Source organism: Nelusetta ayraudi, unplaced genomic scaffold (assembly GCF_046127955.1).
Source record: "Nelusetta ayraudi isolate G7.1 ecotype Tasmania unplaced genomic scaffold, CSIRO-AGI_Nayr_v1 ptg000005l, whole genome shotgun sequence".
Lineage (NCBI taxonomy): Eukaryota > Metazoa > Chordata > Actinopteri > Tetraodontiformes > Monacanthidae > Nelusetta > Nelusetta ayraudi.
In genome coordinates, this window is record NW_027466055.1 from 5,008,983 (window position 1) to 5,021,956 (window position 12,974).

A 12,974-nucleotide genomic window follows, 5' to 3' on the forward strand; every position below is an offset into this window, starting at 1 on the left:
TCAGCAAACAATGGCGGCAGTGGATCCAAACGACAGCACTGCACAATTCCACAAGGACAAGAGTGATTTATGCAGCCCAAACAGGAGGGCTTGTCGCATTAACAGCGCAGCACATTTGAGCGCACGCTGGGCCAGGTGCACTGTTTGCATGAGGAAGCAGTGTGACAAACTAGGAGAGAGGCGCAGCATAAAGTATGTACATAATTATGTGGAACAAAAAGTCTCCAAAGCTGTAACATCAGGTGAACCGGATGCCGGAGCGGTGTACAGTTAATCTGGAGCACTTGCCCCGGAGCATCTCCGAGGCCAGCCTCTTAGTCCCGCCGCGCTCGCACACAACACCCATCTGACCGCAGGCGCTCTGGGATCAATACGAGGGCAAAAAAGCTTTTAGGATCTGGTGAATCCTGGAGGAGACCGGCGTGTTTCCTGACACGGGATTTCTGCCGCGCCCCAACTGTCTCCCTCACCGCACCCCATAGGTGGCGAGACCAGCCCCGGTCGGCCGGCCGGCCGGACCCACTCGGGCTATTTCAGGTACAGAGTGCTCTGTGCATTGGGCCTTGTCGGCAGAGAGTGGGCTCCTGTCAACATCTGTTCTCCTTCACCTGCAAACCACAATAGGGCACCACGAGGCTCCGAGGGGGCTGCAGTTTTACCCCAAGGGCATAGTGGGAAATCTGGCTCTCAGAAACAAATGGGGCTTTTTACAGGAACATGGACACTTAGGCCACGGGGCCAGACGAGTCAGTCCAGCTCAGATCAAGTCAGCTTCATTTTGTTTGGCTGAATATTGCACACAACCTCAGCGGGTTTCTATCTGGCCTGAAGAGTGTCCTGGCAAACTGGCTGCAACTTCTGCTGCAAGAATGCAAACCTGCAAGAGTTGGATACTTTCCATGACACTAAAGAGAATTTAACATTAGTGAGTGGACTGCGGCGGTTTGAAAGTTCCTCATTCTGCAACAGCACTGTGACCACACCAGTCAGAGAAAGGTGGATATGTTTAGAAAATTAATTTATATCCTTGCAATCTAAAATGATATCTGGTTTTCTAAACACGCAGACAAAGACTCTCTTAAGCTTTTAAACAAAATGATTTTAAACCAAATGCTAACTACTCGAGAATGCAAAATGCAGCGTCTACAGTAGCCCAGAACATGGTTCCACTCAGAGTTTCATGACCTTTCACCCTCATCACAGATCATATGATAAAGATGTGAGATCGGAAGATACAAACCATCACCAGGGGTCGACATTAAGCGATGCCATTATCACCGGACAGAATATGGAGATGATATTGTGTCTTTCAAACTGCGTCTGTAAATTGCCCCGCTCGTTTTTCCTGAATTAAGCAACTTTACTTGCTAATAAGAATCAAATGAAAAGTAAGACTAGTGAGAAGGATCAGTTTTTATTAGCTGTGGCAAAATGTTATTTCTAACAGAATGGGAGTGAATCAAAGTATCAATACTGCAAATGATTGCTGATTTATTGAATCCTCCCAACAAAAACGACTTTGATTTGCTAAAAAAAAAAACAGTTTCCCTCGAGTCGAAACGGAGGAGCGTCTGTTCACGACGCGTCAATGCCAACTGCAGCCCCTCCACCTGTGACGCTCAAGTCGCACTCAACCCGCCAGAAGCGCCGCTCGCATCTGAACCAGAGGGACCTCGGCGTGCCGTCCCTCCTCCCACTGTCACAGACAGAAAGTCTTTCATGCACGCTGGACCGCCCGCTCTTTTTTTTTTTCTTTCTCGAGACTCATGCGTTATTAATTGTGGAGTGATTGTCTCAGTCTTGTTTGAGTGAGTGCAATGCTTCCTCTCCGGGGCTGGCTCAGGGATTAATATTTTAGACTGAAAAATAAATGAAATTACCCATCGGAGTCTGCAGCCCGTCCCGGGGGACAGGGGCTAGCACTCTGGGTACTCTGGCTTCGCACTCAGCCATCGGACAGTGAGCTCAAGCTCAATCAAGCGGACGGAAGAGCGCGGCAGATCACGGCCACTCACCCAGCGCGCAGAGGCCCGCGGAGCTGGAGGGATCCGTGGCCAAACAAAGAGATCCTGCTCTCCGGCCGGCTCTCCGCCTTTCCCCTTCATTTCTCTCACCCCTGAAACCAAGCTCACCCCGTCCATGTCCCAGTTTATTTCTGGTGCACTAGGGTGCAGCTAATGCACAGCCTAGCCGTGCGTGACCCCCGCCGCCTCACCCCCCCCACCCCTTCCCCCTTCTCCCCCACACTCGCCAATAAAGCACCTGTGGCCCGGGGCAGGAGACATCGCCGTCAATATTATGTTGTAAACATATGGGATATTTTCCGTCTGGACTACTTTGGGATTGTTAACACTGAGATCCATCAACTTGCTAACAAGGGAAGTGGTTCAGGTGGTCGCCCACTTAGGGAATCGATTTATTTAAATGACATATTTATGCAACTGTTTTAAATACTTAAGATGCTGGCATATTTTTAGCCATTGTTGGTATTGCGGGGAATTGCTTTATACGTCTACGTGCTTTATTAAGGTTCAGTGCACTTGCTGTTTGGTTTGTTTAAAGCTCTTCCGTGCAACTTTTGTTGTACCAATGTGTTCTGAGAATGAAAATAAATTGGGCTAGTATGTCTGACAGTGACCCTCATCCAGAAATGAGAAAATACATTTTTAAAAAGCAGTTGTGTAAATCTGTTGTGATGTCACAAAGGGCTCTGCTGCTCCATTGTTACCTCTCCAAAGTTAGTGACCACACCCACTGTCAGGCTCCTTAGTTTTTTTCTCCCTTCCAAAAACTTGTATTAGCAACAGAATAGTTAGCATAGTTTTTTTTTTGTAGGAAGCTGCAAACACAGGGCTAAATTAACTGTTATCTGGTGATCTACAGAGTTTTTTGGTTAGTGGTTTGTGCAAGGCTGCTCATCCGGACTATGCGATGCAGAAAGTGAAATTATTAACCATAGTACAATATTTGTCATTTATGTCGTCTGTTATTCTTCTTACTTGTCTCCTTTTATCTCTAGTTGTTCGTGACGACATGAACAACTACATCAGCCAGTACTACAGTGAAGCAAGCAGTGGTAAGTGGTAATGAACACTTTACTAGTTGTTTACTACAGTTGTAGTGTAAACAAAAATGTAAAAACAGAATAGAATAGAATAGAATAGAATGCATAATTACAGCAGCATATGTAGTGCAAAGAGAAGAAAAAAAAAAAGTCCATGAATTAAAAATAAATAAAGAAATAAAATAAAAATTTATAGAGTAAGTAAGGAAAACAAATATTTCCATCTGGAGGGACATTTGAATCATGCAGCTATTTGAAAGCAACGTTGGAAGGAACGGACTTGAACCAAACTGGACGCAACTTTTAGACCTAAACTTTTCATTTTTCATCCCAACTTTCCTCAAATCTTTTACCCCTGAAGATGCGGGAGTGTCTGGATTCGGAGCCCAGATCATCACGACGGCAGCCATCGACGTTCACCTCCCGACCAACCCCGCCCCCGCCGTGTCCAACCCCATGCTGGCCATGGAGCGGGTGTGCAGCACCATGAGCGAGGCCTCGCAGAGCGCCTGCCCCCCCGGCCACCGCTGCTGCCACCCGTCCTTCTCGGGCCAGGACCCCAGCGTGGTGGTGCAGGAGCTGCTCTCCTCGCTGTCCGAGGACCCGTGCCTGGCTCAGAAGGGCCTGGCGGTGGACCCCGTCAACCTGAAGCTGCCCAGCCCCGCCGGCTCGGAGACGGCCAGCCCCGAGCTGGACAACAGGATCAACATCTTCAACCGCAGGAACCAGGAGGAGAGGCGGGCCCTGGGCCGCGGCTGCGTGCTGCTGCAGACTAAACCTCTCATCCACCTGCAGGGCGGCGCCACCGAGCCGTCCTTAGAGGATAAGTACCGCCTCCTGGGACCAGCGGACGGGTCCCTCGGCCACATGCCCGACACATAAGCTACCTTTGACTCAGCAGCGGAAGACTCTTGTCTTATTTTTTTTACTGCCATCACGTTTTTTGGAGTCCATCAGAGTTTCTAGTGGCAGGTGAAAGTCCCACAGAAGGGACGACGCGTTTTGGATCAAATGGACCACAGTTTCTTTGTTATTTGAAATATGAACCTGTACTGTTGCTGTGGTGTTCCAACTCTCGGCCAATCCAGAGCGAGCTTGAGCCGTAGCGTCCGGCTAACACTGACACACCTGCATTTGAGGTGCTCAGAAGTCAACGGTGGAGATGGTGGCAGACTTCAGAATGGCCCTGATATAGCACAACAAAGACATGGACGTCCCCGGGCGGGGGATGGTCTAACGTGTTCTCAAACACACTCTTCATCAGGAAATCCCACTTTGAATTGTCCCTAAAAGCACTAAACTTCACAAGAATTCAAACCAGCAAAGGCCGTTCAAGCCTACAGTGATGGAGACGTTGCGAACCAAGACGCTGATGTCTGTTTTTCCAAATTTAATTTTTCTTTTTTGTTTTTGTGCTGACTTTTTTTTCATTTCAAATGAAAACACCAGTCATTGCTTTCTTTGTCCAACTAGAAACACCATTTGCAAGATTGATACAACAAAACAGTTTGTTTCTGTTCATTTTCTTCTGTCTGAAAACTTTACTTCACGTTATTGGTTCACAGTTACTTTTTAAGAAGAAAGTCATGACAAAGAATTAAATCTGCGCTTCATTCATGCAGAATTATTAAGGGGAAAAAAAATGAAAAATGACTTATCATGTCACCATGGAGGCTTTCACACCTGGAGTGATCGGAGACGTTCCTCACTGGGGATTTTCAGAGTGGACATATGGGCGTAACACAATAATGACACAACACTGGGCTAGGTTCACCCACAAGAGGTGGCCTTGGATTGAATACTAACACCAAACATGCTGAGGTTTGTTTGCAGTGAGAACACAAGCAACCCACAAACCGGAACTAACAGCCTTGACTGAGCAGCCAAACGTTTGCTCGTCAATCTGTACACAATGGTGTCTTGAACGTTGCGCCGTCTTTGTGTGTCACTGCATTTAGAAGCCCCCCCACCCCCCACTCCTCCATTCATTCCACCTTCATTTTAGAATGAAATTCTAAAATCACAGAGGGTGAGCAACGCATTGGCGTGTGCTGTCTGTGTGTGAATAATGTGAATAACGGCTCAAAGAAAAATACGGAAATCGACTCAAAACAAATATTCCCTTTAAAGTGAAGTCAAAAGTGGTCCAGGTGTGAAGCCAACCTACAAAAAAAATTCCATATTCATCAACATTCAGCATTTACTTGCATCCAATGATATACAGTTTGCTTACATGCCGTGTTTTCAATACATCCAAATCCTATCAGTTCCTAGTAATTTGTGTATTTCTTTTTTGATGTATTCCTTTTTTTTTTTTTTTTTTAGGCAAAGGGATTAGAATTCTCACACAGGGACCGTCAGCAGGAATAAGAGTACAATAACTCGCCATAACGGCCCACGGCCTTTATCAGAACTGATCAAATACTATTTTTCTTTTACCAGTCGAGAGTAGGATGCATTTATGTAGATAAGATAAACAGGTAAGTGACAGGATTCTGGGCGTGAAACCGGGCCTGGAGTGCTTGTAGCATGAACCTTTAAAAGACGCGCCCTATAACTGGCAAGCAGATCCTTTTGCACTTTAATGTTTACAGACACTCTTTTTTGTAAACTTGATATGAAGGAGGTTCTTTGCCAAATGCGAACGTTATCATTTTAATGAAACTGGCAAAAAATAAAGTTAGTCTTTCATTGACTTCTTCCAGCTGGGTGACTCTTCTTGATGCTCCCGCCAACTGATCGAAGGCGCTGAGGCAGACGCTCCTCTCACAGGCTCCTTGTTATGCACTGCACCGTACAACATTATTACATTAGTGCGTCTTCTTATATGCATACGCCTTTTTTTTTGTTGTTGGAAAAGCCTGAATTATTCATGTTTATTAAGATTAAGGGACCGGGTGCAGCTAGCGCTAATTGGTCGAGTCACTGCAAAGTGTGCCGTGAGAGGGTTGGAGCCCTAATTACCTTCTCATGTCACGCATTCACAGTGGCAAACTGCTGTACCATTTTGTTGCTTGTCAAATGTTTACAAGTATCGGGAGGATGTTTTAATTGTTAATCACTGCAATTAGGCGAGCGACGCCACTCCTCTTCTTCAAGTTTGCTGAGCGCTTAATTAGTGGTTAATCATACTGAAGCGGCCACGAGGGAAAACCACAAATAGCTGAACACAAAAAAAAGTGAAAAACTTCTTTGGCTTGAAGTCTTTTTTAAAGCCCTTTGCCAGATTATTTGCTGTTTCAAAGTGGTGCCTTGAAACATTAACTGACTAAAAGTCCAAGACCAAGTTCTATAACAAATTTTGTGACACAGGGTTGAACTTGCATAGGTTCTAATGCGAATGATGCTATTTGTAAAATGTAATGAATCGATATGAAGCACACAGTTAGATATATAAAAAAAAAAAGTGTGAAAGGGTTTTAATATTCCTGAGTTTATTTGCTGAGTATTAATGAGAGTGATTCAACTCCACACTGGTGATGACTGCTCTGTTACTGCGCTCTACTCACTCAACAGGAGTCAGTTGAGCTTCATTGTGAAGAAGGTAAGGAGTCTTATTTTACCTCTCAAACTAATGCTGAATAAATGTTATAGATGAAGTGAAGGACGTTTCTAGCAATGTTCTAGCAACGTTGCATTTGTATGTTTTAGCCACAAAATTATATTTTACCAAAATTTAAAGCATAGTTGAAGTCATTTTAGCAATTAGCCGTAGCTAAATTTGTTAGCTAGCTGCTGAAGCAGCCAGATGCATGAACACACAACGTGCATTTTTTTGTTTTTACTCTCTTGCAGATCTTCTTTCCGATGTTTGGAGCTGAAACAGCCTCCAGTTTCCTTGGAAAATGTAATGTTGGCCCATTTAAAAAAGATCATCCAAGAGGCCAGAACCGTGAGAGACCCCTCCTGAAAAACATTTTTCATACATTTCAGAATGTATTATTTCATTTTATGTCAGGGATTGCTTACATAAAATAATATGAACAAAGAAGCAAACTAAACCCACAGTTTTATGAACATAAATATCTCATGTTTCTCCAGGCAATTGAAAAAGGAGGGCACCTCCGTGTCAAAGTGTGATGTCCAGTTACTTCTGTTCAGACAAAAGGCAGAGTGATAAGTGGGCCTAAATGATTCATATGATCCCAATTTGTCGATACGTATCATAGCAGGACAGCCTGAGTGTGCTGCTGAGTTTTGACAGGCGGGGACACGGAGCAGACCTTCAGGAGATGGGCTGAGATCGCAAATTGCTTTTGGGACGTCTCTGACGAAGCGAGAGGTGGCGCCGCTGTCCTCCTCACAGGAAGCTCAGCGAATTAACAGTGACCATTAGACGCTCAATAATTAAAATGTTTTAATAATGGCACAGAGGGAGTCACTTTAACCGCATTAACATTACATGATCATTGTTTTCATTCTCATTGACGGGGGGAATACGGGCTGGTGATACATTAAGGTTCTTCTGAGGTTTAAAAGTGACATGGGATCAGCAGTGAGCAGGTACGATCATAAAAGCTATGGGACGCATGTAGCTTTGGTGGGCAACAGGAAGAGCTCAGCTTAGCTTTTTTTAAATGTTAATCCTCAGCGGTAGATACAGACTCACTGTGTGGGACCTCTGAGGGCGAGAAAACAGAAGGTTTTATATGTTGTATTTTAGGAGATTGATTTTGGTCACGTTATCATGTATCAAAAATTAAATGTGAAAAAAATTATCCACACTTGACCTTTGACTCCCGTTTGTACAGCCAAACATTTATTTTCATATTCTGGTAGCACAGTGTCCATTTTTTTTTTTTTTTTTTACATCATCAGTGGTTAAAAACGATTGAAACTGTGCTGCAAACCAAAAAAGGAAATGTGGTTCAAAAATAAAATCGAGAAAAGAAATTAAGGACAAAAGAAGATCGCCAAACTTTGAAGAGAAGGTCCTGCTGCTTTTGAAGCTGTTGCCATCCTGCTGTAACTTCCTTTCCCCCTCATCTTTGGAACAAAATCTCCCCCCCAAAAAAACCCAAACAAACCCAGGAAGGCGAGTCTGTCTGTCTCTTGCGCCGTTGGATTCGTCTTCACGCATGTAGCACAGAGATCATCGTGCCATTCTGCCTTGTGCATCGCACGTGCACACAAACGTTCTCAAACATCTCTGATGCGAAGCGTTAATTCCACTCAGTCGTCGACGGGAGCGGCGCCGAGCGACGCTGGAATTGTGGTTTCCTTTTTTTTTTTAAAGTGCGCGGTAGAGATTTTGAAGGCTGCCCTGCGACTCTGAACAGCTGGCTGTGAGTAAAAAAAAAGGGTCGATTTCATTGAGAACAAACATGTGGCGAGCGCGAGTGCATGACTGCTGCGGTCTGACAGATTCAGAACATGTCTCGCACAGGACCGTCTTTCCACAGGCTGCCAGCAGGAGAAAAAACACAAATAAATTATACATCATTTTTTAAAAAGCTTCTCAGGTTTTCTTTTCGAAACATATTTTCTTAAGTGCACAGGTTCCAGAGGCTCACTTGGTGGAAGAAACCGACTCATGAGACTGTTGTCATGACTACAGCCAAAGCTTCTCTTTTTTGTGACACACCAAGTACATTTTTCCCTGCGCTGCAGCTTCTGGAGCTGCAGCTGAGAATAAAAGTGGGTCAACAATGCAAAGAAATGGTCTGAAAAGACGAGGCGACCAAGCTCAATCACTTCAGTTCCCTTGAGATATTATCTCAATTATTAAAACTGTTTTTAGTCAATGTAAATCACATGTGCTTTAAATTCATCTCTCCATGAAGAGAACTGAAATCAAAAACTCACCCTGAAATCCAGTTTGCTGCTCTTCTTTGATCCCTTTGATCCCCCAGTTTTCCCCCAAAGGAAAGAAATCAAGAAACGGCGAATATTTTATTCTCGCCGCTCCTGCATATGTTATAAACAAACAGAAGAAGACATATTCTAGTTAGTCATGTGACAAACGCGCAAACACGGCCGAGGAGATCCCCGGGGAGCTGCGGCCTCTGCACCGCTCTGTGCTCCAAAGAACTGCATATAATAGCATTAAATACATCAAAATTAATTCAGGGGCCCAATATGCAGGTGTCTCCTTATGCATGACTTGACGCATGGGCTAAATTAGCAAACATTTCTTAAGTAAAAAGCACAGTTCCTCCGGGAAAACAGCGCCACACAGTCAATGTTGTTGTTTTTTTTTTCTACTTTAACTCTGTTGGGGCCCTGTGCATTTTCCTGTGCACCGATTCGCTTGTTAACACTTTACATGCAGTTTTACAAGATGCAATGTTTCATGAGTCTCGGAAAACAAATTAGTTACACAACATTTATTCCAACTGAAAAAAAAAGAACACTCAAATCTCGTCTCTGACTGATAGCTGTTAATTCCTGATTTAACTTTTATTTTCAAAAAAGCATCAGCACAATATACACAATGTTAATCCCTGTTTTCTGATGTTCCACTTGATCTCACATCTTTCTGTAAAACCACAAGCAGATTTGTGTCGTGCAAAATGTAGAATTGTAGTGGTGCAGCACTCTGTATAAATGGACCTCTCTTTATGGAAATACATACTCCTATTATTAGCAAATTAAAACATAAGAAATTGATTTTTAGTCACTTTATTGACCTAAAACATAAAACATAAAAACTACATTTTTAACCCCCATTATAGTCGGCCCTTAATAAGTGGCAATAATTGAGGTATTTGTATTTTTGGAAAAAAATAAATAAATCACAATTTATATATAAAATAATACAGAAAACACCGTGTGATAATCCACTGTTCAATGCAATGTCCATCACAATCTGCCAGGCAAATTAAAAAAAAAAACTGACGGTTTTATTTCTTTCTTTTCAACCCTGAAGTTTGGCAGCACAGGATCAGATATTTTCTGGACACGGCGCCGACTCATCAGCCGTGCAGAAACCGGTGGCCTTCTGCTCGGGTCCGACTTGGAAGCCTTGGCTTCGTCCCAATGGCCGTAGCTCAGGGTGTCTGCCAGCGCGTGCCGCGGCCCTGCAACATTTCCATTCAGCGTCTGGGGAGTCGCACATCAATTGCTCTCAGCTAAATGCACTCACATATGAATATTTCAGTACAATTTAATGTTTCAGCTACAACCCCAAAGGAGCAGAGCATCAATTTGTGAACACAGTTCTCCTGGAGTTAAAAGCCAGGCCGGATAATACAGTATGAAAGGCGCTGTCAATCCAGAGGGCCCCCTTCTTTCTTTTTTTTTCCACTGGAGAGACAGAAGAAGAGGAGAAGCCCGCCCACTTTGCCTCCAGTATCCAGCTGCAGAACAAACAGCTTTTCAAAGTTTCCTCTGGAAAGCCGCAAGCTGAGGCAGCAGCAGGCGGTTTTTGGTTCGCCAGAGTCCAGCAGGCAGCCAGTTTTCCCAGAGCTCTGGTTGTTGTCTGCCATTTGGTCTCCACACGCTCAGCACACACACATAAACATGGCCAGACACACACGCACTTGTACACAAACACACACACACACACACACACACACACACACAAGCTTGCACGCAGCTGGTGGAGGGAGCAGGTCAGGGAGCCGTGCACCTGCTGTCCTGTTAATAAAATACCCCAAAGTGATGCTGAGACCTCTTCATTCACACAGCGAAGCTTCCCTCAGGTGTGAGAACACGAGTGTGGGACAGAACACGCAGACTGTCACCAGCCTGAATTAACACGCCGGCCAGGAAGCAAAGCGGCGAGCAGCACGTGGGCTGCTCCTGGAGATTCATGTTCTTAAAGCAGACAATCATGATGAAAACTGAGTAACCCTGTGTGTCAAATGCAGCTTTATATTACTTCTCCTCGACTTGCTGCCTAAATCCAGATTTTTAATGTGGGTTATATATGGCTAACATGAGATAATCCTATTATGGCTAAATGAAGTCTTCCACTCTAGTCATGAATAAATCATGCTCATTCTGTTTATTTCCACACCTGCCAATCATTCTTGGATTCAAAATGTCATTGTTTCTTCTCTGTGTAATAATAAACTGAATACATTTTAGTAAACACAGAAAAACTTCTGTGAAATTTAAAAGAATTTGGTTATTAAAAGTAACTGTGCAATTCATTATGTACATTTTTAGTTGCTGATTAATCAGTTGTGTCTGTTTCTGTTGGAAGTAATATGAAAGCGGAAGATGTGACGAGGTGGTTTTAGTACGTATCTCTTTAGATATTGACAGTGAATGAATGATTTGTTTGTCATTTTTTTTATCTCCACATTTGTTTGATGGCGTCACACAGGTGACGGCCCCATTGTGATTGGTCCAAACAGAGATACAGAGACACTCCTTCCTCTGCCGAAGTGACACATGCTCTTGTTCAGGATGGCGATTGGAAACGCGGCCGCCGCTCTGTGCTGATGAGGGCGACTGATAAGAAAATACAAGATGTGCATTTGTAAAATAAAACAGGCGGCTGACAGTTACACTAATAAGGTAATAATGGCACAGGTTCTCCGGCCCAACAATGCCGAAACGCCTCTAGGCTCTAATCAAAAATTCATTCTAATTATCATGTGAATACTGCATTAACTCTGAAGAATTATAAATTATAAATCTGCAACATGGTTCCCCTCTCAGAGTGGTCTCGCTTGCATGTTGACGTGATTCTTTTCTTCTTCAGTGCAGGCCTCAGGAAGCCCAAACTACAATAAATAACTGTGCATGCAGACATACCGTCACTGCTGTGGTGTCTTCAACAAATTGCAAACTTTAGAGATAAGAGTAAACTGTGAACTCTTTTATACCAGGAATCATTTACAGCGTGTGACACCCTGACATCCTCAAGAAAGTAAGTGTCATCCTTGAAAAGGTGCTGCTGTGCTGTTAGTTACCCATTTATTTATCATTAGTAGACAACACTTATAACGACAGTAAGACCCAAAACATCTTTAAGAATTTGCAATCAAAGCGTCTTGGCTCGCTTTCTCTTCATATATTCTATTCTTTTTAATTTTCAGGTTCTTGTTACTGTGTTTTTGTGTTAATTTAACCACTCAGCCATATAAAAAAGTACATATTACAGAATTAAACAAATGATTTATAAATGATCAATTTACATTATTTTGATAAATAATGAATTTCTCCTTTTTTTTCTAAAACTGAACTAATCGTTGCATTATTATTATAGATTTTCTGTCATGACAAGAGTGTAAATAAAGCACTACAAGAGTATTGCACACAGAGTCAGAGAGGAAGTGGGAGAGAGACAGACAGAGGGAGAGAGAGAGAGAGAGAGAGAGAGAGAGAGAGAGAGAGAGAGAGAGAGTAAATTGTAAGTACTTGTTCTGAATAAACATGGAAATATTAGAGGTCAGCAGTGTCCAATGTGCAGCCCAAACAATGGCCTCAAATAAAAAAGAAAGAAAGAAAAAAATCCTTCACAATGCATTTTTATTATTTTGTTTTATTTAGTCTTTTAAACTCAAACAAGGCCATGAATAAAGAAAACCAAATATCAGGACATGCTAAGTAATATGTTTCTTAATCCTCTGCTCATGTATTCCACGCATGGAGAGGGCAGCTGTTTACAGTTTAAGGCTCCACTGCATGGAAACACAGTCTCCACTGCTCTTTTAACTGGAAAAACTGGTGAAGATGCTCCAGAGGACCCGGAGCAGTTGGCACAGCCGGACCGAGCCCAGGGAGTCGCAGGGAGCTGGCACAGTCCACGTGACTTATGGGCCTGACAATAAAGGCAAAGTGCCATAAAACCCTAAAACAGTCAAGAGACACTAGAAAGTTGGATAATGCATCCCACAAAAGCTGCCCCTCCCCACCCCCACTTGAATTCCAAACAAGAGCAGCTCACTCTTGCCAAAGTTTAAGTGGATGATTTCAGTTACACATGTATATTTCATGAGGTTAATGGGTGCCATCA

At 43.4% G+C, this 12,974-nt stretch overlaps 1 protein-coding gene across 2 annotated transcripts in view; it reads left to right on the plus strand.

Moving 5' to 3' along the window:
- The window catches only part of LOC142904656 (transmembrane protein 266-like), a 34,036-nt gene extending 29,103 nt beyond the window's left edge, over positions 1-4,933 (plus strand). For both annotated transcript variants that reach the window (XM_076050900.1, XM_076050894.1), the window contains 2 exons: positions 3,020-3,076; positions 3,426-4,933. In XM_076050900.1, coding sequence (XP_075907015.1) covers positions 3,020-3,076; positions 3,426-3,946 — 578 coding nt within the window. In that variant the 3' untranslated portion in view covers positions 3,947-4,933. The remainder of the gene's footprint in view (positions 1-3,019; positions 3,077-3,425) is intronic.
- The last annotated feature ends 8,041 nt before the right edge of the window (positions 4,934-12,974 follow it).